Source organism: Dermacentor silvarum, chromosome 6 (genome assembly GCF_013339745.2).
Source record: "Dermacentor silvarum isolate Dsil-2018 chromosome 6, BIME_Dsil_1.4, whole genome shotgun sequence".
Lineage (NCBI taxonomy): Eukaryota > Metazoa > Arthropoda > Arachnida > Ixodida > Ixodidae > Dermacentor > Dermacentor silvarum.
Genome location: NC_051159.1, coordinates 30,332,897 through 30,360,545, shown reverse-complemented (window position 1 = coordinate 30,360,545; position 27,649 = coordinate 30,332,897). Strand labels below are relative to the sequence as shown.

The 27,649-nt window shown below is 49.7% G+C and overlaps 1 protein-coding gene across 2 annotated transcripts in view; it reads right to left on the bottom strand.

The window, feature by feature from the left end:
- Nucleotides 1-220: 220 nt before the first annotated feature.
- LOC119455377 (ankyrin repeat and SAM domain-containing protein 3) overlaps nt 221-27,649 on the bottom strand; it is a 68,626-nt gene continuing 41,197 nt past the window's right edge. The window contains exons 7-8 of one of the 2 annotated variants that reach the window (XM_037716767.2): nt 24,486-24,648; nt 221-615 (exon numbers count right to left, since the gene is read on the bottom strand). In XM_037716767.2, the coding sequence (XP_037572695.1) occupies nt 510-615; nt 24,486-24,648 (269 nt within the window). In that variant the 3' untranslated portion in view covers nt 221-509. The remainder of the gene's footprint in view (nt 616-24,485; nt 24,649-27,649) is intronic. The other variant, XM_037716768.2, reaches the window with a different exon arrangement.

The following is a 27,649-nucleotide window of genomic DNA, read 5'->3' as shown; positions in this document are numbered from 1 at the left end:
TCACTCTCAAAATTCTGAGGAATAACTTTGTAAAGAACGCAAGACAAAGTGTGAGCAACTTTAGTGGTAAAATATATTTGGAGGGCCTGCGTGGTTGGGGATGATTTTCTCGTCCGCGGACGCCAATGCCGACGCATACTCCGGATTTTCTGCGACACGGGCCCTAAATGCTATTGCGTTAAAATGGAGGCAGGGCTCGATACGTAATCACGACCGTAACTCTTTATTATGGAAAAAAGAAAAAGATCATCACTTGCAGACATCGGTCGAGACAGTGTTGGAGAACCTATGCTCTAGTGAAGGTAGCTCACCTTCATGCACCATCGTTTCACACCATTTAATTCCCGTATGTCTCTACTACTACAGAGCACTTCCGAAAAATTTTAGCAGCAGACATCTAGATAGTGCTCCCCAGATAACTTACAGTGAACAGCCAAATTTTTTGGCAAGGCACTTTAAAATTGGACAACAAAGCAAGGACTCCGAAATGACATTGCAGTAGAGATGAGTCACTGCAATGGATTCTGTGCTGTTCCTTTGTGTTCCGCTTGGTAGCGTTCTCGTTCGTTCCAGCACGAAATTGCAATGGCCATTTTCCTTTTGGGGCCAACAAGGCTGCAAAAAAATATGAAAGAGAAGATGACGAGAAAACACAATCATTGACACTTCTGAAAAAAGCCCCCCATATCAGTCACAAAAAGATTCGCATCACATCATAAAAAGAAAATGCAAACTCACATCCATAAGGTGCATAAAGTGCAATCCACATTAAGATAAGGCACATGTATTACATAATGATATATCACTTTTAATGAATAACTACTTTAGCAACATCAGCTTTAAGATTAACTGCATGCAGAAATAAACTGCACATAACGATGCAATTACCTTCGCACATTGGATAAAACAATGCAATTCTTCTAGAAAATTGTTTTTCAAGCAAACTAGGTCTTAGGTGAAATATGACAGTGAAATTCTACCAAGGGAACAACAATGATGTAAGAGGAACTACTCGTCTAGAATACTACACCGAGTACACTCCAAATAACTGGTGTATTATTACATTCTGGATGTACTAGCAGATGATTTCATTCAGTCTAAAGGACAGTCACAATACACATGAAACAACTATAGATTCAATATACCACCAAGACCAGCCACCCACCTATTTTAGACCTCTTTAGCCTGCTTGATGCCTAGCGTGCCATTTTTTATAGCAGTGGCTGCTCTAGTTAGAATGATGCTATTTTCATGGGCAGTTGTGGTTCGTGAAGATGCGGTGGTCAGTGCCCTGTACATGTCTTTCAAACGATTACCGTAACAGGATAATTAGTCATCCTTTAGTGAGCTTCATGTGCAGGTCTTCGCATCATGGCACAGCAGTCCACTCACTCTTTTCTCTCTTGTTTGGCTACGACCTGTCTCCATCCCAATGCGAACTCGACCACAAAACTATGCTCATGATGCTGCCGACACCATTGCCCAGGCTGGCTGTGATCGTTTCTCTGCGCATTGACTTAACTCAAAAAAGCTTTTAGAATCATTTCAAATGGAATGTGCCCTTTCCTGCGGACTCCATCATGTTGGCTTCCGTCTCATGCTGCTGAGGGCTCGCGCTGCCGGCATCGTTGCGTACTACGACGGCGGCCTCGACACTGGCTCTTCCGAGCGCGAAAGCAGCGAGGACTCCAGCAATGCAACGTCGGGCGACAAAGCTGGTCACCGTCTGGACGTGCCGTCGCGACTATCAAGCTGCTAACAAATTCAAGTGCGAGTTTAGCGAGCCAGCAACACCAGCGCAGCACTACGCGATAACGAAACTTCTGAAACTCGAAAGAGCGCGCGGCACAGAGTCGAGCGAAAACAAAACCTTTTGACTGCCCGCGTCGTTATCAAGTGTAACGTCAAAAAGGTCTTTTTTCTAAGAATCTAATAGAAGTAGACAAGCAGCATTTTCTTCTGTCTTATAATGCAGCGAAACAATCTTTTTAATACGAGTGGTTGAGTACTAGTGACATAATTTTTTTGAGGAGTGCCTTCGTCATCAGGTAAGTACCGGAATGTCCCTGGGGAGTCTCTTATCATGCCCAGCACTTACCTCAATTTCTCGATTACTAAAGCTCTGTTCGCGATTATACTGACATCTTAGACGTTCTAGAGCATTGCTCTATCACTTTAGCTTCACTCTTTATTTGACTTTAGTGTCCCTTTAACAATTAGGCTCTGTTTAACTAACATCCTCAATGTCTCCCACCTTGAACCATACCACTCCCAACTCGGGCCTTAAATGCCGCATGACAGTGTTTCTACTGCCAGCAAGGTAAAATCAGGGGCAGTTCTCATCTGTTGATGCAGTGGTTAATGCTTGGATGAAGAAGACAATGTGATGGCTTTTTGGCGTGTACACAATGATCCTACCCATGTTACAGCATTGTGCTTTTCTTCAACATCAATCTGTACATAGTTTTTCCCCTTAAGAACATTAGGGTAGGTTATTTCCCAGTTTATTTTAAACTACACAGTTTATTAAATGCTGACAACTTCAGATTTTTCTGCAGTTGTAAAACAACAGCATACAAACACTTATATTAGGATCGAACCAATACATTGCAATGTGCTGTTACAAGAAGACGATGTTGACACTTTGATGTAGTGGGACGTACCCATAAATGGCCTGTCTGATCCGAAGACGAAGATGTGTGATCACCTGGCGGCACGGCAGTAGATTCGAGGTGGCGTCCGCTTTGAATCTCCGTCGTAAGAAGTACCCCGCAACTCCACCAAATAAATGTTACGTGGGGGCCAGCCGACATCAAACAAGGCATGTCTTCATCCTCAGATCAGCCAGAGGCTGCCTATGGGTATGTCCCACTACATCGAAGCGTCAACATCATCATCTTATAACAGCACGTAGCAATATGCTAAACCTGTTTTGATGCTGTGCCTTTAGGAGAAGGGGGAAACGGTGCATCATCCCGAGAGAAGTGTGTAAATATTAGGAGTGTGTGAATAGCGAATATCAGCGAATCAAATCAAAAAGTGAGCGTTCCAATATTTCGATTCGCAAATCAAATATCTACTACTCGTCCCTCATGTTCGATGCCACCCTAGCGAGTGTTTCACATCATTTTCAGCACAAAAGGAGCACCGAGGCCGCAGCGTATGGGCCGCCCCGGCTGACGCAGTAGTGAACTTTGTCACTGCGAGCGCTCCCCGTTGTCGGCCCAATGCGGTAATCGCACACCTGGCGCCCAAATGCTGCAATTTGCAGTACCAACGCATCAGCCGGGGCCGCTTCTGTCAGTACAAGATTTGTCTGGGTCGACAGGACCGATAACGCGACACGGACAGAGGGATCGGTAACGTAAGCAGTGTGTATTTCGTGAAGTGGAAAGATAGGACCGATTAGCCACCTATAACTACGCAGATTGTGTTGGATACGCAGCGATGAACTTCAGGCCGCTTCAACAGCTGTCTATCTAACCCGCACGCCTCGGGACTGATCAGATGACAAGCCAGCTGTATAAACATACTAGTGGCAAGCATACCCCGGCGGATTGCGGCCCGTTACCACATCATCCGGCGACGAATTCTCATCATGGCCACACTGCCTAACCGGCACTGCTGCATCGGGCAGGTGTGTCAGCTGTTACATCGGGCGTCTTCAACTATAGTTACCGAATCGACGCAGATCTATTCACAACAGCCACAAGACACCCGGAAAGGCAACTTACAGTCTCGCAAACGAAAGCGAGTGCACGGGATGGCAACAGACTTGTTCCCAGCCACCATCTTTGCGACACAAGGAACGGCGATCTCTCTTTACCCCCACACCCTTGGTAGATATTGTTATGTAGAAAGATGCATGGGAATGACTACATACGTGTATATTAAGACGAAAGCCTTTAATGGCTCATACTCGCGGCGTCCGACCGTCCGTGCCCTGGAATAGTGCCAGCTGTGGCCTCTCCCCCTCACACTCTCTCAGCAATCACGTGATGGCACAGCGGCGCATAGCAACAGTTGCACCGCCACAGCTGTGGCCTCTCCCCCTTACACTCTCTCAGCAATCTATTCCACTGGGAGTGTCATGCACAAAAAAAGAAAAGAAATGGCATAGTCAGTGGAATGGCCACAGGCTTTTTCCGAACACACTTCGGAATTTACAAAGTGTCCTTCAATTTTTTACAAGCTATATGCATGTAAAACTGTCCAAAATGAACAGACCATGCAAGACTATAACGTCGTCGTCCCCATCGTCTCTTCAATCATGATAGGCCTGCTCTTGGTCAATGAAATAACTGTTCCGTAGAATTATCCCCAGCGGCAGAAGCACCGTCCCGAAGCTCTAAAGGGAGTCATCGAACGCACAGGGCCTTGATGCCTGAACAACGTCACTGGATGGAAGGAGAGACGACGAGGTGTAACTGACAGGAGGCAATCTTGTAGGTTACAGGTGTTACCTGGCGCAGCACACGGTATGGTCCCGTGTATCAAGGAAGAAGCTATTCGGAGTAGCCCACATGGCGGGAAGGGGACCAGAGAAGCACAAGCGCACCAGGAGGGGTAGTCGTGTCACGATGCATCATAGCAACATCGCTGATTACATTGTGACGCCGTGTGGGCAAGCTGAGGGCCGTGGTCAGTAGGCGTAATGGCATCACATGCGTACTTGCTAGTGGAGGCGGCAGGTGGTGGGAGAATAATGTCCAGAGGTAAAGTCAGCTCTTGTCTATACAATAGGTAGAAAGGCTGTATCATGATGAAAGGAATTATACGCAAAAGTTACCTAGGGAAGAGCAAGGTCCCAAACACAGTGGTTCGGCGAAACATACATAGCGAGCATGTCTGTGAGAGTGCGGTTCAAGCATTCCGTGAGACTGTTACTCTGGGGATAGTAAGAACTGGTCAGCTTGTGTTGAGTAGAGCAGGAACGCAGTATGTTGGCGATGACTTAAGAGAGAAAGTAAGGGCCACAGTCAGTGAGTTATTGTCTTGGGGCACCATGAACCAATATAACATCACATAACAATGAGCACACCATTAGTGTCTATGAGATGGCCAAGCAATGTTATTTGGCCGCAGTCAAAGTGACATTTAGACAAGTTCAGCTGTAGTCCGGCCCGACGAATAATGATGAGGAAGGCTGAGAGGCGCTCTATATGAGTTTCGAAAGTTGGTGAAGAAATGATGACGTTGTCCAAGTAACATAAACATGTGGGCCATTTAAAGGGACACTAAAGAGAAACCGGTAGTTCAGCTTTAATGGTAGATTATCCCATCACGATCACAGACATATCATTCTTACTGCGAACAGAGGCATAACAAGCGAGAAAATATAGAAAAACTGAAGGATAGGTGCTGACGTCCCTTGAAATTTCGCACACTACACGTTCGTGACGTCCGAGATCACAAACGCAGCCCGGCCGTGATTGGTCAAGAGCGATTTATCGCTGTTCTAAAGGTGTTTATTCGGCAGAGCTTGGAGCAGCACAACGTCAACGATCAGCGCAGTAACAGCTTCCAAGCACGAGAGCCGTTGCCGGTCAAGAGCGCTCGACCCACTAGCGTTTTGATCCAGTAGCGCTGAACCCACTAGCGTCTCTCTTCTTCGCTACAATCACCCCCGGGAGCGATAAGGGCGATAAATTTGTTCGAATTAAAAGAAGGACTTCTTTTTTGAAATATTCGTGCACCATAACACGACGTGTGAACGGTGCGATTCGTGAAAAAAGTTGTCGCAGTTTCACCTGAAAGGCGAAGCATCAATTGCGATAGCAAACTTGTAGAGAGCTATACGGAGTAATGATATTAGCTTTATCAGCTGTATAAACTTGGACATGCAGCAGCATCGGCAACACGCAGAACTGTTGTCGACGCCATCGGCGTTTTGCCCACATTCGATCAAAATGCGTGCGGCGATTGGTGACTGTTGCCGGAGCCTCTGATATAAATAGGCACTTGGTGCCGCAGCTAAACGTCGCCTCCCTTCCCTCCCCCTCCCCCACGGCCTCTCGCGCGTCGGAAGAAGGCGCGTTTGCTCTACATATATGGTGATTGTAAAGGAGAAAAGAGACGCCTACTTCTGCAGCCCTTAAGCGAGCACGGCGCAGAACGCGCGTTTGTTCTCCGCCGTGCGTTCACTCCCCGTGAAAGACGCGCCCCTCGCGCCCTTTCACTCGCACATACAGCGTTCGGCGCGCGGCGACGATTTCATCTCCAAATGATGTCATACGGAACCTCACGGCGACGGCAGAAATCTGCTTTTGAGTGTCCATATAATTGCTATCGCAATAATATCGCGGCGTGCAAGCACATATCGAGCGAGGGCCACGAAACTGCCGGCGTTCGCTTCGCGATAACGGCAGAAAACGAAACTTCAGGGTGCGGGCGGCGCAGGCACGGCGAGAGAGAGAGACTGTGGTTGTGAAGAGGAAGAGGCGACACGGCGACAGGCGCGCGCGGGGACCGTCGCAGGTGAGGGAGGAGGGCGGCAGGGAAGCGGATTTGGCCTCAGCAACTCTGTCGCTTCGGTTGCTCCCCTTGCCATTCCTCTCAACACCCTCGTAGTCCAGCAACCTAACCGTTCGTCACAATGAGTGGGTCATAGTAAGGCTTTAGACGGTCGACATCGACACTGTCTCGTCCACGGCAGCGCATGTCTGAAGATGTCTCTACTGGCTCTATTACATAGTTCACAGGAGATGCGCGTTCGATGACACGATAAGGGCCTTCATACTTCGGAACCAGTTTTGATGAGAGGCCAGGGTCAGTGAAAGGGACTGAGACCCACACGAGCGCTCCCGGATCAAAGGTGACCGTGAAAGAGGCGTCACCGCGAGTATTCCTCTGGCGCTCTTGATCTTCGGTAGTAAAGGCCCGAGCGAGGTCGTGGCACTCTTCTGCATGTCTGACCGTAGCAGAAATAGGCACGAACTCGGATGCCTCCGGCCGATACGGCAGAACTGTGTCGATGGTGTGCGAAGGGTGCCGACTACAGTAAAACCTCGGTGATACGAATCTCGTGGGGTCGCGTGAAATATTCGTATCACCCGAAATTCGTATCATCAAAACATACACAATATCAAGAAAAATGAATTTATTTTAACCAAAAAAGATTTCTAATAGTGGAATTCCATTGATACCTTCCTCGCTGCTGCGTTTTCCCAGCTGCTACGTCGCGTTTTCGCGGTCCCGACCTAAATCCCATTGACTTCCATGTATAGTCGAATCTCGATAATGCGAACTCGAAGGCGCCCAAAAATTTGTTCGAATTAAAAGAAGGACTTCTTTTTGAAATATTCGTGCACCATAACACGACGTGTGAACGGTGCGATTCGTGAAATATCGCGGCGCGCAAGCACATATCGAGCGAGGGCCACGAAACTGCCGGCGTTCGCTTCGCGATAATGGCAGAAAACGAAACTTCAGGGAGCGGGTGGCGCAGGCACGGCGAGAGAGAGAGAGAGACTGTGGTTGTGAAGAGGAAGAGGCGACAGGCGCGCGCGGGGACCGTCGCAGGTGAGGGAGGAGGGCGGCAGGGAAGCGGATTTGGCCTCGGCAACTCTGTCGCTTCGGTTGCTCCCCTCGCCATTCCTCTCAACACCCTCGTAGCCCCCTCACCTTCGACTATCTCCGTGCGCGTCCGCCGCGCCCGCCGGCCCGGCGCCGCTTAGCGCGCTCCCTGAAGTTTCGTTTTCTGCCGTTGAAGCGAGCGTTGGCCAGACTGGGCCTCCGCCGTTGCTTCCCTCTGCGTTGCAGCCGCAGCATTGGCTGAGACGTCGGCACGTACACACGTGTTCCAGCGCCACGCAGAAATGGCGACCTTCGCGTGACGCCGCGGTTCTTTTTTTTTTTTCTCCACGTGGCGTTGAGGGGTCTCGCCTAAGCTTTTGCTCTATGGCGGTGTGCGGTGTCGGAGCAATGCCAGTCGGAGGCGCCGCCACGTGATTTGGCGCACTGCTGAGAGCATTGTCGGTGCGCGGTATGTTCGAATTAACCATCGCAAATGCTTTCGCGTTCGAATAACCGGGCGTTCCCCGTGATGCTTCGGCAATCTATAATGTACCAGCATGTTACGTTGCGTTTGAATGTGGCGGTCAGGTAAATGTAGCGGTGCAGCCAGCTTGTACATTGCAACAAGCGACCGATGCGTTTCAACAAGCGACCGGCACTTTGCAGATACGACGCACCCGCGCGGACCTTATCGTCAAAATGATCTGCGATGCTGACAAAGTGCGCCTAGTGCCAGTAGCTTCGTATGCGCTGTGCCTTCGACGTTTAGTTCGCATTGAAGCGAGAGACAGCGCAAAGGTCAATTCGCTCGCTGCTGCTGCTGCGTTTTCGTTGCTTCACCTTTTGGGCGAAACTGCGGCTTTTGTTTTTTCTCTTTTTTTTCGCGGTCCCTTGAAAAACGTATGAACGGGACGCTTTCTTCTTGTCCAAATTGTCAACGACCGCCTTCTGAAAGGCGCTTAAGTGCGCACACATGATCTTGGGAATGTTTTCGTACGCCACTGAACGCCTGAGCACGTCGAGTGCAGGGAGCGTTTTGACCGTCGGGGCTGTGCCTCGGTCGTCGTTGCAGCAGCGGTCCTCGTCTACTTTCTCGCTAAGCATCGGCTAGGCTGTGATGTGGTCCGGTCCGCTCGACGTGGGGACCAATGAGAGATTGCGCAGCCGCGTGACGTAGTCGGTTGCTTGGCGACTATGGATCCCTCCCAGATCCCGCTGTGCCGGCTTGTCTGTGCCGGTGGCCCCGCTAGCTCGGCTGCCGCCACTGTTGCTCACGCGTTCGAATGATCCGTAGCGGCGCTGCAACACGTTCGGAACAGCCAATTTTTTCGTATTGTGAGCAATGTATTTCGGCCGGGGAATGTTACGAATTCGTATCACACCGAAATTCGTACCAGCCGGGTTCGTATCACCGGGGTTTTACTGTATACAGTAAGAAATAGGGTGAAAACCCAGTGGTGGTCTGCATAGCGGTGTTATACGCGTAGGTTACTAAGGGTAGGATGGCGTCCCAGTTCATATGGTCGGAGGCGACGTACAATCAAAGCCTATCACCGAGCGTACGGTTGAAGCGTTCCGTGAGGCCATTCCTTTGAGGGTGGTACGCCGTAGTTCTGCGATGAACACCATGGCACTCTTTGAGAATGGCTTCAACTACCTCCGACAGGAAGACGCGTCCGCGATTGCTGAGCAGTTCTTGAGGTGGACCATGCCGCAGAATGAATCGGCAAAGCAGGAATGCAGCAACGTTACGCGCTGTAGCTGCCGTAAGGGCGGCCGTTTCGGCATATCGTGTGAGGTGATCGACTGCAACAATGGCCCAGCGGTTGGCAGCTGATGTCAAAGGAAGTGGTCCATACAGATCAATTCCAACGCGGCCGAACGGCCGGTTAGGGCAGGGTAGAGGCTGCAGACCAGCTGGCGAGAGCTGGGGTGAAGATTTCTGGCGCTGGCAGTCGGGGCATGAGCGAACAAACTTTTGAACGTAGTTGTACATTCTTCGCCAGTAGTAGCATTGTCGGAGGCGCTGGTAGGTTTTGAAAAGTCCCGAGTGTGCACACTGTGGATCAGAGTGGAACGATGCGCAGATTTCACAACGGAGGCTTCGAGGTACCACTAATAACCACTGGCACCTGTCAGAGGCGTAATTGCGTCGGTGAAGCAGGTCGTCGTGAATGGAGAAATGGCGAGCTTGACGGCGCAACGCACGAGTGGTTGGCTGCGATGATGGATCAGCAAGGAAGTCTATGATGGAGGCAATCCAGGGGTCCTTGCGCTGCTTGGAAGTGAAGGTCTCAATGTCGATGGAAGAAACGTCAAGCTGGGATAGTGAGCAGCAGGCCTTGTCGTCAGGCAAAGGAGAACATGAAAGGGCTTCAGTGTCAGCATGCTGGCGTCCATTGCGGTACAGTACGTGGATATCGTAATCCTGCAATCGAAGTGCCCAGCGGGCGAGACGGCCTGAGGGATCCTTCAATGACGATAGCCAGCATAAAGCATGGTGGTCCGTGACGACATCAAATTGGCAACCATACAAATAGGGCCGGAACTTAGTAAGCGCCCAGATGATCGCCAGGCATTCTTTTTCCATGACGGTGTAATTGGTCTCGGCCTTAGTAAGCGTATGGCTTGCATATGCCACGACATATTCAGGATAGCCTTGTTTGCATTGTGCTAGGACAGCGCCGAGGCCAACACCGCTGGCATCCGTGTGTACCTCAATAGGTGCCGTTGGGTCGTAGTGGCGCAAAATCGGAGGAGACGTCAGCAAACGACGAAGCTTTGCAAACGCTTTGTCGCACTCAGATGACCACGAATGGAGGGGTCCGTTGCTTCCAAGAAGCTTCGTCAGGGGCGATATGACGGCGGCAAAATTACAAATGAAGCGCCTGAAGTAGGAACACAAGCCTACGAAACTGCGCAGTTCTTTGACGGACGTCGGTTTCAGAAATTCGGCGACGGCACGAAGTTTGGCTGGATCGGGGAGGATTCCATCCTTTGAGATGACGTAACCCAGTATCATGAGCTGCCGCGCTGTAAATCGGCAATTCTTTAGGTTGAGTTGTAGGCCAGCAATTGTTAGGCACGTCAAAACACGCCGGAGGCAGTTGAAGGTGAGTGGTGAAGTCAGGGGCAAAAACAACAACGTCGTCTAGGTAACATAACCATGTGTGCCACTTCAAGCCGCGCAGAACTGCGTCCATCATGCGTTCAAAGGTTGCTGGCGCATTACAAAGTCCAAACGGCATGATGTCAAATTCATATGAGCTGTCGGGTGTGACAAAGGCTGTCTTCGGCCTATCGGCGTCAGTCCTGGGGACTTGCCAATAGCCGGAGCATAAATCTTGAGATGAAAAGAATTCAACTCCTTGTAGGCTATCGATAGCATCATCGATTCGCGGTAGTGGGTATACATCTTTGCGAGTTATCTTGTTCAGGCGCCGATAGTCTACACAGAACCGTACTGGGTAAAATCTTTTTTCGTAACAAGGACGACAGGAGATGCGCATGGACTGTTTGAGGGTCGGATCACTTCGCGGTGAAGCATTTCGTCGACTTGCTCATTAATCACACAACGTTCTGCAGCAGAGACGCGATATGGGCGTTGCCGCAATGGCGATTGGGAGCCAGTGTTAATATGGTGCGTGACAGCAGACGTCCAGCCCAGGGAAGGTTGCCCGACATCAAAAGAAGAACGAAATTCTTCTAAGATGCACAGAAGCTGAGAATGCTGAGCTGGGGTGAGACCATCGGCAATAGATGAATTGAACACACCTGTGGCTGTAGAAAAAGGGGCGGACGTAGAGAGAGAACCGAGCGTGCTGTAACTGGCACAGGACGTGTCTTCAGGAGCATCCGTAATTTGTACGGCGTCGATCGCTTCCACATAGCCAAGACATTCGCCTTGAAGCAGCATCACAGGGTATGACAAGCGGTTACAGACGAAAATAGCTGTGGAGCCCTGTTTGACGTTCACTGTCGTAAAAGGTAGCAGCAGACCTTTGCGATTATAAAAGCGGCCGGATGGAGAAAGTAGTGTGACGGCGTCAGAGAGGCTGCTGCAATGCATAGCGACAATCACTGACGAGTTGGGAGGCACGTTGGTGTCGTACCTGACGAGTAGTTCACAAAAGAAGCATTATCGGCAAGCGTCATATCTGACATCAGCGACAGTTCTAGTTCGGCCTGTGCGCAATGAATGACGGCATTGTGGCGGGCGAGAAAGTCCCACCCCATGATAACTTCGTGGGAGCACGATGAAATCACAATAAATTCGACGGCATATACAACGTCCTCGATGAGAACACGAGCGGTGCATGCTGCTATCGGGTCAATACGCTGTGCGCCTGCTGTGCGGAGGCAGAATCCAGCAAGGGGCGTCGTGACCTTTCTAAGGAAGCGACAAAGCTTTGCGCGTCCGTAACTGATACAGCGGCTCCGGTGTCTACCAGGGCATATATGTGCACACCATCAACTAGCACGTCTATCACATTGGTCAATCTACGTTGAGGACTTTCACGTTTCGACGGCGTCGCAGCCCTTGCCTCATGGAGTGCGACGACTAGTTTTCCTCTTCCCGAGCTTCGGGACGAGGCCGCATCAATGATGGGGAGCGTCGGGGTGGAGAAGGTGAGCGCTGTTGGCAGACCGGCGGAATGGTGGTGACGCAGCACGAGGTTCATCATTGTAATATGGGTGCAGTGAATCCACCATACGACTTGGCGCATATGGTGTAGCGCTAGGCGACTGCACGCAACTACAGTGGCGTGCGACATGGCCTGCATAGCCGCACGCAAAACATATCGGTCGATTGTCCGCTGTACACCACCGAGTCGCCCCGGCAGGTCCCATCCATGTGGGAGGACGGGTTGGACGGGGCGGCTGGTGAAGTGATTGCATGGCAGGCTGTTGTCGAGGCATAGCGAGGACTTCGGCGTACGTGAGAGGACCCCATTCAGGGAGTTGTTAGGGCTGGGTGACGACTTCCGCATAGCTGAGTGGTACAGCCGTCGGGATCTGTCGGCGCCTGGCCATGACTTCAGCGTAGCTGTGAGTCGCAGCCGCCAGAACGTGCTGGTGGTGCTCAGGCAAAACGTTGCTGATTTCTTGCGCTATGGCGCGGCGAAGCGGAGGCGCAAAACTCGGCGTTGGCACGTGTACCGGCTGCGGCTGTGCAAAATCCATCAACAAGAGTTGCCGAGCCACTTCCTCGCGGATGAACGCCTTCATTTCTGCGAGCAAAGCTGTCTGGTCGGACATGGCAGCCAAACCAGCGAGGCGTTCGTCACACGGTAGAGATCGACAGGTAAGTGATCGCTGCCTGCGGAGTTCTTCATAGCTCTGGCACAGCGTGATAATTTAGGCCACAGAGCGAGGATTTTTGGCCAGCAACATGTTAAAGGCATCGTCCTCAATGCCCTTCAGGATTTTTTGGAGTCAATCAGACTCCGCCATGGTTGAATTGACTTTCCGGCATAGGTCCAGGACACCTTCAATGTAACTGGTGAATGTTTCACCTGGCTGTTGAGCTCGTTCTCGCAAACGCTGCTCGGCACGCATCTTGCGAACAGCAGGGCGACCAAATACATCGGCGAGGGAAGTCTTAAATTCGGACCTTGTCTGGAACTCTGCTTCATGGTTATTATACCACAGGCTGGCCACACCAGCGAGCTAGAACAGAACATGGCTCAGTTTGGCCGCTTCGTCCCACTTGTTATGGGCGCTTACCCTGTCGTACGCTGTGAGCCATTCGTCCACGTCAGTGTCGTCCGCTCCTGTGTAGATAGGAGGGTCACGGTGACGAGGTACCCCAGGACACGCAGCGGGTGCGGGATGAGGTGTTTGCTCAGAGGCGTTTTGGGGCATGGTAGATGGTAGGGTACGGGATCGGAGTTCCAGGATGATTGTCTGAGGTTACCCAGCACACTCCACCAATTCTAAAGGTGTTTATTCGGCAGAGATTGGAGCAGCGCAACGTCAACGGTCAGCGCACCAACAGCTTCCAAGCACGAGAGCCGTTGCCGATCAAGAGCGCTCGACCCACTAGTGTTTTGATCCAGTAGCGCTGAACCCACTAGCGTCTCTCTTCTTCGCTGCACTGTTAATAAAACGCAAAGTGAAATACACCTTAAACGTACATAAACAGTATTTGCCAACTTTTTAAGCCGTTTCAAGCGAGCACATACAAGTTTAGTACAAAATTAAATAAGTAATAATAAAAAAAAGCGTGGCGCTAGATGCGGTCGTGATAGTTTCGTAGTTTCGTTTTTGCTCCATGCATCATCGCACGCGCCTGTTCCGCTCTACAGTGTTGCAGTGCTTGGTTGCGTGTTGCGTGACTCGAAAAACGTCGACTTCACGGGAAACAGCCAGAAAATGCCTCGTGTGTGTAGTGTTGAGGGCTGTATCAACGGCGCAAGGCACTTGCTCAGGGGCAGCGGCAGTGTTGACCCGACTGTGTCCTTTCATGTGGTGCCACGCGATGAGCCCCGGCGTTCGCAATGGCTCAGTGCTCTGCCAATGATAAAATGGCAAAAGAGCCAGAGAAACCAATGGTGTGCTCTCTGCATTTTTCGCCATCGGATTATGTATATAATCCTGCCCTCGGAAAGTACCTTGGCGTGCTCCAGAGGCCAGTCCTTTCTCGAGCAGCTGTCCCATCAATGTCGCCTTCATCAAATCCCCTACTGCTGCCCCTGCCGCCGCAAACTGGCGGCTCGGTGAGTGTTGAATGTCATTAAGAAAAGGCACGAAAAAACCATACCGAGTACGCGTTGTAGTGTCTGGCGGTCCTTCGGGACAAAGGAGCGCAGCGCCGACTCAGACTCGCCAACCTGGCGCCCCTTTCTCGCGGCCGAGAATTGTCACCTGGGACTGGGGGATTAGCAGTTGCTCTCCGAGCTACCTCATGCGTCGCTAAACGGCAGCGTCGCCCCTTTGGTGCAGTTCCGTGAATTACCAGCGCCGCCCGAACCACGACGAGGCCCGGCACCGGCTGCGACGTAACCTGGCGCCCTTTCAAGACAGCCACTGCCCTCCCTGGTTCCGCGAACTGACCACTATGGAGAGGCGAATCATGAAAGGGGCCAGTGTCTGCCAATCCCGGGGGAACGACATCAACGTTCGGTTCCCAAGGTGTCAACCGCTGCCTGTGTTCGAGGACCGGATCAAAGACTGTCAATGGCTAAAAGAACTAAAGTGTATTCCCTCGTCGCGTGAAAGAGGGAAACGGAAGGGATAAAACAGGGGACTTGAGTGTTGTGAGAGACGCTTGACCATGTAGAGGACGCTCGACCATGTAGAACGCTCGGAGATGTAAACGCTACTACATGCAAAGATGTTAGCACGTAGACGGCTCCAATATCATGGAGCCCGTCTTGTAAAATACCATATGTACATTTGTATATAAAACAGTTTTCTAATCTCCCTGGATATCTCCTCCTCTTGGCACCTGGCACGGCACCATCCATGGAACCTTCGTGGCTGCTCAGACCTTCGGCTTGCGCGACGTGGACTGTCGCAACAGCGCGCAACTTTCTGTCAGGAACATCGTCGCCTGGCGGACCGGCCGCCACGCTTTCCGTCGGCGCAGCCGGCTGCTCACTGCCATCGTACGTAGAAACACCTACCGCGTGAGCATGGAGAATCATTTCGTGCTCCGTTTCACTGAAGTCGCTCAAATGCAGTCCTGCTTCCCTGGCGAGCTCTTCGTTGCAAGGTTCAGTGTCAGCAACGGTATCCATCGCGGCCACAGAACACCTAAGCAAAAGTCGCAGCGAGTGCAAACACTGCGGCCATGCAGCCTATGATGGAGCGAGCGCCTCGGCCGTTTACGCAAGCGGTGATGTATCATGGCGCTCTCTGATTCACTGAGAGCAATGAAATCCGTGACGACACTGCTTCAACGCCGAATCTGGGGTGAGAGAAATTGAGGAAGAGATATTTGGTCTTTGTTTACGAATTTCTCCGCTAATAACTCATATTTTTGCACCCAACAAAAACTCCATACATTCTTGAAAGTCCCTCTTTTATCCCCTTCAGTCACGAATTATGATAGACTTTCGATAAATGTATGAAATTTACAAATATTTATGCCAAGGTACTGCATGCTCCATTGAAAGCAAATCTAGGTAGTGGAAGGACTCCTTGTGCATATTATGATGACTCATTATAATTATAGAGTTATCGAATATCTGCTTAGTGATCAGTCAGTCATACTACGTTTCTTCATAAAATAAATTTAGTAAACCGCTCCAATTACATACACAATTTAATTATCCGCTGCAAGCATTACTAGAAAGGAAAAAAAAGTTATTTCACAGCTGCTACCAAACCGCTTCACGTCGAACAGCCCGTCAAACACGGTAGTGCCTTCACCAAAGCGGTCGTCTATAGTGACACATTGCACTCAGAAATAAAATGGAGGTGCATTAGGTAAGCGGAATTTTCAAGTTATTATAAGCTTAATGTTCGCGATCTATTCCTTGACACCACTGCAGAGAAATTGCGAAAATAAGTCGCGTACACAAATGTGTACGCCGTGACTGAAGGGGTTATTCCAGGTCAAGTTCCTGTTTCTCTTTAGTGTCCCTTTAAAGCCTCTGAGCAGAGCATCATGCGTTCAAAGGTGGCCAGAGTTACAAAGTCCAAATGGCTTTGAAGTAGTAAAAAATGTCTACAAATGCTGTCTATTTCCAGCCCATGTCGTCCACAGCAATCTTCCAGTACCCGGAGCATATGTCGATGGAGGAGAAATAGTGGACACCATGCAGGCAATCAAGTGCATCATCATTGTGTGGCAGAGGGTATACGTCCTTTTTTGTAGTTCTGTTAAGGTGCCGATAATCCATACAGAATCACCATGTGCCGTCTTCTGACTAACACAACAGGTAATGCCCAGGGACTGCAAGATGGCTCAATAATGTTCTTGGCAAGCATCTTGCCAACTTCACGTTGAAATTTGAAGCTCAGCGGTGGACACCCGATACGGACACCAATGAATAAGAAGCCTATCGCCGGTATTTGTGCAACGAGTCACACCAGTAGCTTGGCCCAAGGGACAGCCCCTAGTGTCGAAAATGTCAAGGTAGGAAAGCAGAACTTGGTGGAGATCTTCAGTCTGCTCGGTATTAAGTCAGAAGCGATCATCGATTTAATGGCACTTTCAGAGCAAGAGTCGGACTGCTGATGAGCCGGGGAACCGGAGGAAACGGCCACCGTGAAAGCTTCCACTTCATGCTCATCGAAGGCACGAAGCAAGGCGAGTGAGATGCCTTGTGGCAGCACTTGCGGTGTCAAGCTGAAATTAACAACAGGAAGGCAGGTGCAGTTCGGCACTATAGAAAGAACGGTATGGGGAACTGTGATATTTTCGGTGAGCAAAATGTCAGTGATGGGCTTCAAAACATAGTCACAAATCATGAACTGGGGGCGATGACACGAAGTTGAGATAAATTAATTGCAGCTTATCTATGCCCCTTTGAATGCCCCTTTGCCTCGTGAAATAGCTCCAGTAAAATACAGTCGAACCCACTTATAACGATCCCAGATATAACTATCTATTGGCTATAACGACCACATTTCTGTGCAATTACGATTTTCCGACCCTCCCTATGGAAACTTCTTCCAGATATAACGAACGTTTTTTAAATCGCCGTACTGCTACAACGAACGCTTCAAACCCGGTCACGGTAAAAATAGGGCACACACGAAATGCCAAAACATGGAAGCACGACCATACTGGGCACCGGCAGCGCACGTCCCACTCCAGTCCAACGACGATGATGATACGGCCTTCGAAATGAGCGAGCGACTGCCTCACGTGAATTTCAGAAGCCGTGAAGAAGTTTACACGTGGTCACACATTTTCCAAGCTCAAAGCGGAGGCGTGGCGCCTACAGCATAAATAGCATGGCGCGGGGCTTGCGCTTGCGCGTGCACCAGTGCAATATCGGATGCCACGATGGCGTCATTCTCGTTTTTAGGCAATTATCCGTGTGGCATCATGTGCATTACGCCTGTTTCAATGATTTGGAATGACCATCTATGTCTTTCCTCCATGGAAACAACAGCCGCTCAAGCGTTCCTGTCGATGACTCGGGCCGAGTCAGTGAGAACATTGCACCACGTGCTGCCACCACGCATGGCTGCAAAGGGTCGGCGGTTACTACGCTGTTATCAGGAAATCATGGTTCGGTGGCGCTTCTTTTCACGTTGCTGATTGCTGTTAATGGTTCGAGGTGACATTTTACCTTTCGAACATCGCATTTCTTTTTCTTTTTTTTTGACCGAGGCAACATCGATGATGTAATTTTACGGCTCTTGTGTGGCTGTCGCGAAGTCGTAATGCTGAGACCATGATGCCCGAGACCTTCGCAGAATAGCGGCATGACGCAGTAGTTTCTGAAGTTTACGCTCCCGGCCAACTAGAAAGCTTCGTGCTTGTGTGCAGAATATTATACATCACAAGACAAGATCTCGAATAAAAAATGGTGGCTGCACTTGCAGTTTCATAAGGACAGGTGATCGGAACCGAGCGCTGTTTTGGAGGAGCTATACGACGCCGCATTTCGTTCTTTAGATGGACGTTTCCAAAGGAAGTGTGCAGCTAGGTGCGGGAACACACCAGCAACAAAAATGGCACTGAAAATCTGGTTTTAGGACCAAACTGCTGCCGAATTGTAACTGCTGATGCCAGCTTCAGTGCGGTTAATTTTTTTGCATTTTTAAGGGTGAGTCCATATATAACGAACTACTTATGCAATAATCACTTTTCCCGGAACTATCGAGTTTGTTATAAACGGATTCGACTGTATATCCGACAATTCAGGAAGGAATAGTTACAGGAACAAGAGCTTCGAGACTGGTCGATTGAAATTCCAGGTGATGCCAGACGAGCCAAGTACCACTATTGCAAGCAGAACGTTGTGCAAAGCACGGAAATTTAGTTGCACACGCTACTACAGAGAAACATATTACGGCTGCTGAACCATTTTCCTCTGGTAGGCAAACGATGCTGCAAGTACAACAAAATAAGTCTCAGATGTCATGCACTGCTGGTGAAGCATGCCTTGTCATGTTCATGTGCGCTCACTCTGGAATTGTGACTTCGAGCCACATGATAAATTGTTGCTTCAGTTACACGCTGCCCAAGCACGTTGTTCACAAGATCGACACGATGGAGGTCTACGGGGTTAGCGATGGCGACGACCATAGACCTAGCCGCATCAGTGAATGAATACACACAGATGACGCGCGACCATACCAAGGGGATTGCAGGCCAAAGAAAATCCCCCTTTTCATAAATTTTCTGAAAAAAAGAACTATGGAGGGGGGGTGCTGTAGTATAGAACTTCTGTCCTTCAACAGATGCAACACTGCACCAGCAACTGGCAATGCCCTTGTTTCATTACTGTAATGGCCATGATGCTGCAAATAACTGAAAAGTTCATTTACGCAATCCTTTGGTGTCCAGACGTCCACTTTCAGATAGTATATCACACATTTGTTAAATAAAATAAAAATAGAGTATAAAAGCAACAATTTTGGCAATTTGATTCTGTGCAAATTTTATTTTTCACTTTGCTTGGGAATGAGAAAATATTGTATACTTGATTCGGTATTCAGAGGTCATTTTTCTCAAATACTCATATTCAATTCGGAAGTTTCCCTATTTGAACACCCCTAGCAATAATCAAAAACTCACTTTCCTTATCTTAGCTAATAGCCTTTTCCTACCAAATAAAAGTGAACCGAATCTTGAATGAATCCACCACCGGAATAAAATCAGCGTAGCATATCGCTTTTTGTAGTGTCCCTCTGAACCAGTGTTGCCAGGTTTGGCTATATATAGCCAAATTGGGCTACGGGAAAATTTTTTTGGCGTCGACTTGGACGAGTTGGCTATGTGGCTATATTTGGGCTACTGAAAATCTGCGACTTGGCTGTGTTTGGGCCATAAGTGGCGCCCTAATCCACGCTCCAGAGGTGGCTCTGATCGGGTAGAAGCAAATCTCGAAGGCTGTGTTTTAGCTGGCTGAGTCAGCCGCGTGGCTGTGCGTGTGTGCGTGCGCGAAATAACCCCCCCCCCTCGCCTTTCCTTCCCTCTCTGCTCCGTTGTCTGAGCTGGTGGCTTGGATCTTTGATCTTTGATGCACTTAAACTTACACCCTGCTTGACCGTTAGGCACCCGATCCCCGGGCATCGGGATGAACCTGGGAGTAGTGGGTTTTTCACAGTACACTGTACTAACATGGCTATGCTCGGGAAGGGAGAGCAGTAACATAGGGCTGGGGCTGTCGGGCGATCGTGGCGCCGACATGAAAGAAGGGAAGCACGGGTGAATGACACGCTCCAGTGTGTTCGTGGCCATGTCTTCCGGATTAAGTATCGCACCGGGCACAGCTTTCGACCTACTCCACATTTCTGGCACGAAGCTTTACTGCCATTTTTCTTTTCCTGCTAGATGAATTTTTCTTCGTGCTTAGATTCGAGATTCATTTCGATAGATTGGACGTAAGATCAGCCCTCCTCAGGGAGGAGAATCCAAACATGGGGAAGTGGGCCAGGTATGCAAGAACGTATAAAAAATAATGGGAGCAAGACCCCGAGCCAAACGTGGGCTCTGGTGCCTTTAGTTTGCCCGTAATGTCATGGATGCAGATACTCATGCTGCTAATATCAAAACATGTTTCCCACGATGACATCAGTGCACCACGTCACATGAACTTCACCCACCGTGTTAGCCTAACTTGTGAGGTGTCGTGCGGCTGGTTCGAGGACGCGGGTTTGATTCCCGGCCATGTAGAGTTTTAGAATAGGGGCCTTAAACGTATTGGGGCCCCAAATAAATAGCGTCGAAGCCACTGCGCATGCGCAAGACGGAAACTGTGTTTGGGTTTTGCGTCGGGCACGCTATTTCATCGATTTAGCGGGAGCCCCAAAAGCTGCCCCAAAAGCTTTCGTCAACAAACATGGCAGCGCCCATCGATGCGAAGGCTCTAATTTAGCACAAAACTGGGCTCGATTCGTGGTAATGCGTGAAGTTCGTAAGCTAAAGAAGTGATTGCAGTTATCGCTTTCTCTCAACTAACATGTGTAATGAATATTGACTCATTATACGCTGCTGATTCCGAATTCAATTGTCGATCTCATGGTTCGTAGGCCTATCGCGGATTGACTTGGCTGGGTGAAGGTGTGTAAAGTTGGTTACTCAAAACTAAGCACAACAAGTTGCATGCTGCTAATAGAATAAGTTATAAATTGTAATTAAAGGCGAAAACATGAAAGTATAAATTACTTTTCTTATCATAAAATTGTGTATTTTATTTTAATATTTATAACAGCTTTTCTTTGACGCCGTAGTGACTCTGCAAACGCAACATGCTTTCCGCAAATGCAAAACGCCTATTCCAAAACTCTTCATTCCTGCATGCCCCAATGCTAACACCCCCAAAGCTCTTTGGGGCCCCAAACTTTAGGGGCCCCTATTCTAAAACTTTATTAGCCATCAACATGGTTTGCTTTTTGACAGTGACCGGTTTTCACAGCATAACCACTGTAAACAATTTGTTGTTTACCTTTGCTCTTTGTGTGCCGTCGCGGCTTTTACCATTTCAAGCGAGTTCGGGACTTGCTCGTCGCCGAAAACGACTGCATGCTTCTTACACTGGTGTGGCTCCGCTTAAAGCTCCGCTTACACCGATTACGACAGTGAGTGGCATCTGTTGCCTGTCCCGTTTCTTAACGCATGTTCTTGGCATGCTAGAGACACAAGATGGCGGCCAGGTTGATGTAAATTGACACTATATAGGTAGTGTGTGTCCCAGCTAATCCGAGCCAAGCTAATTGAAAAACAACAAGAAAATGAGAAAACAAGATAGGACGATGAGACAAATAATGCGAGGTATCGTAGCGCGAAAGACTTGTTTTAGCTCATTAAAAAAGAAACCGTGAACATGTCGCCATTGCAGATCGCTGGACAGCTGAACTTCTATGCCGTAGGCAGAGATAACGTGAGAGATCGATGACGCTGAACATTATTTTGTGTTCACGACAGCTAAAAAGCAGAGTTCGTAGTTAATATTGCTGTAAATAACTAAAAATAATACAGTGAAAGCTCGTTAATTCGCACCTCATTAATTCGAACTTTCGGGTTAATTCGAACTGATGGTCATGGTCCGGCCACAATATATAGGCGTCTATGGGTTAACCAACTCGTTAGTTCACGCGCGCATCGGCTCCTCTATCGATAATATGCGCGCCGCTGCGTGGTGGTATTTTATACTGCCGCCGCAAGCTTTCAAGGCTCAACGATAGATGGCGCGAGCGCAGCGGCGTCACTGTCGCCATTGATTGCGCTCGCTCTTCGCATCGTGTGCCGCACATTCAGTCGGTAGGCCTCGTGTACGTCAGAGCTACGAAGTCGTTCGGTGCCGTGTCGCTACGCTGTGACGCTGCTCACGGCCTTGCATATGTTGGTGCGGGCCTGGGATCAGGTCACGGCAACAACTGTTGCCAATTGCTTCCGCCACAGTGGCTTTTGTGTGACCAATGAGGGCACAGCTTGCGAGCCCAACGAGCGCGAGGCCGTGGTCATTCCTGCCGGATTGCGGGATGCGCTGGAGGACGTGACCTTCGACGACTACGTCGATGCAGATCGCTGTGCAGAGGTCTGCAGCACAATCACCGACGATGATATCATCGCGCAGGTGACTGGTGGAGAAGCGCCCGTCGTCGATGTAGGTGCGGATGACGAAGAGGATGATGCACCCACGCGGCCCTCAGCTTTGGAACTAATGGAGGCTATGCGTGTCGCGCGTCTATTCTTCAGCTTCGAGGAAGACGCAGAGGATGCTTTCTGCCACGTTCGCGCGTTGGAAAACAAGGCTATGGCGATCGCATTCAAAGAAGAGAAACAGACTGTGATCACGGATTATTTTCGCAAGTAAATATTTTGAGTGATTTTCCAACAACCCGGTCTCAATTCCAGCTGTTTTTTCAATGAATTTCGTTAGTTCGAATTTCGGTTTAATTCGAACTCATTGGGCATCCCCGCGAAATTCGAATTAACGAGCTTTTACTGTAACTTAGTACTATCTGTCATAAAATAAAAGCACTGATTTCGCCCTCTGCAGTGATTCGCTGTAACTTAGCTTCCGGGGCCAACCAAAAAGTGTTCTGTGCAAGCATGATGTCTTTTCTTCTTCTTTCTTTCTGCGTTTTTACGTGCCAAAACCAATTCTGATTATGAGGCACGTCGTAGTGGAGGGCTCCGGATTAATTTCGACCACCTGGGGTTCTTTAACGTGCACTACATGATGTCACTGTTGTTGATGTAAAAGGCCGACCGTCACGACGGCACGGACATTTTGTTACGACAGGTTGTCCAAAAAAGAATTGCCGTAGTCGAATGTGAAAATGCGTACACAAGTAAAATTGTAAATAAAAATGGCTATACAGTAAAAGCTCGATGATACGAATCTCACGGGGTCACGAAAAATATTCGTATTAGCCGAAATTCGTATCATCGAAACACAATTAAAACTACTGTCGAATCTCGATAACTCGAACTCGAAGAGGCCCGAAAATTTTTTCGGATTAAAAGGACGTATTTTTGAAGTATTCGTGCACCATAGCACGATGCACGAACGGTGCGAGTCTTGAAATATCGCAGCGCGCAAGCGCATAGCAAGCGCGGGCCACGAAACTGCCCACGCCGGCTAACGGTCGCTTCCCGATAACGACAGAAAACGAAGCTTCAGGGAGCGAGCGGGCGGCGCCGGCTCACGGGTGCGCACGGAGATCGTCGAAGGTGAGGGAGGAGGGCGGCAGGGAAGCGGATTTGGCCGTGTCAACTCCGCCGCTTCGGTGGCTCCCCTCGCCCTCCCTCTAAACTCCCTCGTAGCTCTCTCACCTTCGACTCTGTGCGCACATCTCCGTGCCGCCCGCCGCCGTGCTGGCGCCAGCTTATTTTAGCCGCCCCCTGAAGTTTCGTTTTCTGCCGTTATCGGGAAGCGAGCGTTTGCGGGCGTGGCAGTTTCGTTGGCCCGACTGTGCCTCCGCCGCTGCTTCCCTCTGCGCTGCTGCCGCAGCGTGCAAGGTCAACATGTGACTAGAAAATAGAGGAGAAGGGTTCACTGCCATTTTATCCGCGTGGCTGAGACGTCGGCACTAGTATGTGCCGGTTGTCTAGAACACTCTAGTCGGCACGTACACGCTTGTTCCGGCGCGATGCAGAAACGGCGACCTTGCAATTTGAGAGGGGGAAATTTGCGCCGCGGGTTCTTTTTTTTTTTCCCGTTCCTTCGCGCGTGGCATTGAGAGGTCTCCCCTGAGCTTTTGCTCTATGGCGGTGTCGGAGCAATGCCGGTCGGAGGCGCCGCCGCGTTCTTTGGCGCGCTGCTAAGAGCATTGTCAGTGCGCGGTATGTTCGAAATAAGCGTATTCGAATTAACGAGATTCTACTGTAGCTAAATTAAAGAGCCAGAGGTGAATTCACTCAGGCACATGTACGTAAAAAGCATTTATTTCTTGAAGCGCTACTGCTTCAAACTCTTCGCGCCCAGTCGCGGAGTCCGCGCTGTCCGGCGCCGCGCCTCCGCACCAAAAGAGAAGGAGAGAAAGCGCGTGACTGCGCGCTGTTCTCTTTCGCGGCCGTCGGTGGGGCGGCGTTTATTCGTATCAACCGACGCAGGCTGAAAATCGATTCGTAACAACCATTCTCTAGCACGTTGCAAAGTAATGGGGCTCGGCCGGGACCACAGAAAAATTCGTATCATCCGGAAATTCGTATTAGCCGTGATCGTATCATCGAGCTTTTACTGTATTTGGCTACGAAATATTTTGCACTTTTTTTCTGTTTGGCTACATTTGGGCTACAACTTCTCTAGCTTTTGGCTACGCCGCCTCGTCGGACCTGGCAACACTGCTCTGAACAGACAATGCAGCTCAGGATGAGAGAAACTACTCACCGAATGCCTGCCTGCTCAAGTTGGGTATCCCCAAATGTAAGGAACTGGTCAAGGTCAATGCCCTGTGCCTCCAACATTGGCACATACTTGGACAGGCTCAGGTGACCAAGGAAGTCGGCAAGGTTGCGAACAGCCGACTTGGGAGGCAGGCTCAGACCTGCAACTGTGCAGACAGAAACATGTCATAGGCATCCTTCGACCATTTCACAGCAGCTGTACACACAAGCATGTCAAGTTAAATTTCTTGCCTGTTCTTATAGCAACACGCCTTTGTGCAAACTCTTCAAACCTGTTCAAACAGTGAAATTTAAAAAAATAAATACCATATAGTATTTTTCTGCTACTTCATGTAGAAAAGAAAACATAATTAGAGTAATTAAAATAAATTGTAGAGTTTCATTTCCTAAAGCTACACAAGGATTCTGGAGGGATGGCACAGTGGAGGGCTCTTGAATAATTCTGACCACCTGGGGTTCTATATTATTACACGCCCAAACTGCACTACAGAAGGGTTTTTGCATTCCGCCACCTTTAAAGTGCAACTGCAATGACTGGAAATCGAACCCGTGACTTAGTCCTCTGCAAACAAACAATGCAATGGCAATGACCAAACCTGTCTGTGCCAGGAGTTGCCAGTGTGTATGTACAACAAAGTTGCACACATTTTTTTAGTCCTACATGTAGCGATTTACAACAACAAAGGTGCAGTAGTTGCCTGGTTAACACAGCTACGTATACTGATAGAAAGCTCATTAATTTTACCTTACTGCAGCATTTATTATTGGCCCTAAAATTAATGGCTCGTCATAAATCAACCATTAAATCTTAAAAGAAATTTACTGCCGTGAAGTAACCTTCTTCCATTCTGTTTATTTCTTGTCATTATGCCAACAACACTTTAGTCTGAATTTCTTTTTCTCGAAATATACTGAACTTTCAAGTGGAGGTAGCAGCTAAACATTCATTCAGCTTTCCTCTATAAACTCTAAAGCCCGAGTAAACCCCCCACCCAACATGCCTAAAAGTTCTATTAAGTCTAAAGCCTTAAAGGGATACGGACACAAAAGTTGGCGGATGGTTTTTTGTGTCGGAACAAAAGTTGAACTGTTGAACATGACGAATACAACAAGCTGCTTTACAAAAAGGAATGAGAAACATCTTTTTTTTTTTGCGATTTTCAGTTGCACCTTGCCTCCAAGCGGCCGCCAGCAGAAGCTGAAATTTGACGTTATAACATCCACCCACGCACGCGCAAGCGGCCAAGGTCGGCCACAGCCGTTGCAGTGTTTCCGGGGGTGTCGGTCCCTTGCAGCATTAGTTTAACCACTTTCGGCGATCTTCGCACGTGGTCCGTCTGAAACATTATCCCCGTCGGCGCTCCACACAGGTGGTGCGCCTTACATGCGCTCGTTGATCGTTACAGCGATCGTTGATCGGTATTGACGCGTTCGTCGGGGCGGAAGGAAATGCCCAGACATTGTTGTTATAACAGCATCGTCGGTCGTGACACGCCGTCGCACACGTTTCCCAGAGACGAGAAGGTGCGTAAACTTTGGATACCTGCCTGTCAGCCATCACGCCCAGCCTGGAGACCTCTAAAAAAATGACTTCATTTGCGCGGACCACTTCGTCGACGATTATTATGTGACCAGCCTGGCTGTGCTGAAAAGCCTCGGCATGCTGCTCAAAAGGCAACACCTAAAGCCTGACACTGTGCCATCGGTCTTCTCACGAAAAAGCAAGGCAGAAATGATCAGCGGCGCGTTTGAAAAGAGGAGGCGAAAAGATGTCGGTACTGTTTTCGTTCACTTGCAGCCTTCTTGAGCAGTGTGAGGGCGAGGCAGGGGCGAGATGCCCGAGGCTGGGTACGGAGGCAGTAATGTCTTTAAACATGTTGGCAAAGCATAGTAAAACAACACAAGGCTAGCGAGCGCGAGTGCAACTCACGAGATCAGTCCTACACGGCAGCAGGGCAGACACACACACAGCTCTGCTTCACCCCAGGCAGGAAAAACTGGGGAGAACGCCAAACAGGTGCTGCCATCTGTCGGGCGGCTGGTGAAGTGGACGTGAGAGTCTTGGAAGTACTGATACCTTACAGCAGTTGCTCACATCGACGGCATAAACTACTATTCAGTCATCCACGCAGTGCTGATATACCCCACAGCTGCCTCGCCTGTGTGCGCTCTTGAAAAAGCAAGTTTACAGAGGAAATGACAAATACAGTGGAACCTCGATGATACGATCACAGCTAATATGAATTTCCGGATGATACGAATTTTTCTGAGGTGCCGGCCGAGCCCTATTACTTTGCAACGTGTTAGAGAACGGTTGATACAAATCGATTTTCGACCCGCGTCGGTTGATAGGAATAAACGCCGCCCCACCGACGGCCACGAAAGAGAACAGCGAGCAGTCACGCGCGTTTTCACTTTCTCTTTTGGTGCAGAGGCACGGATGCGGCGCCGGACAGCGCGGAAGCCGCGACTGGGCGTGAAGAGTTTGAAGCGGCGGCGCTTTTGTTGCTTTTGCGCTTTTCCTTTTGTCTCTTCGCTCGCTGCGGCGGCCGCTCTTCCCCACGCGTGGCCGCCGCAGCAAGCGAAGGCTCGTGCGGTCTATCGCTTCAATGGAAACTGAGCGGCGTAAGCACGGCGCATACAAAGGTCAGAGCCGTGTGGAGATCGCTATCAAGATACGGTGCGCGTGACAACACCGACAGCCGGCACAGGCGCAAAGTAGAAGAACGCATTTGTTGGCAGAGTAAAAGCCCCCCCCACTCCCTCCCGCGCTACCTTCCCGCTTTGCTCCTTTCGCTGAGAGATTGCATCGCCAGTTATCCTTGCGCTCGGTTGCAAGATACGCATTTGGTGACATAGCACAGCGTCGCCACGCCCCCCTCCCTTACCCCCACGGCCTCTCACGCCACGGAAGTTGCGTTTTCTCTCCGCTGTGCGTTCTCTCTCCGTGAAGGCGCGCATCCCCCGCGCGCTTTTACTGGCACATACGGCACGCAGCGACGATTTTGTCGCCCTTGTACTCATGCTCCACGTCTCATGCTCCTCCTTCGCATCGCCCTCATTGATCTCCTCTCCCATCGGTGGGCGCACCTCGTTGAGAAGCGTGCTCGCTATCGCCCTTGTCAGCGATATTTTACCGCGGAAGCA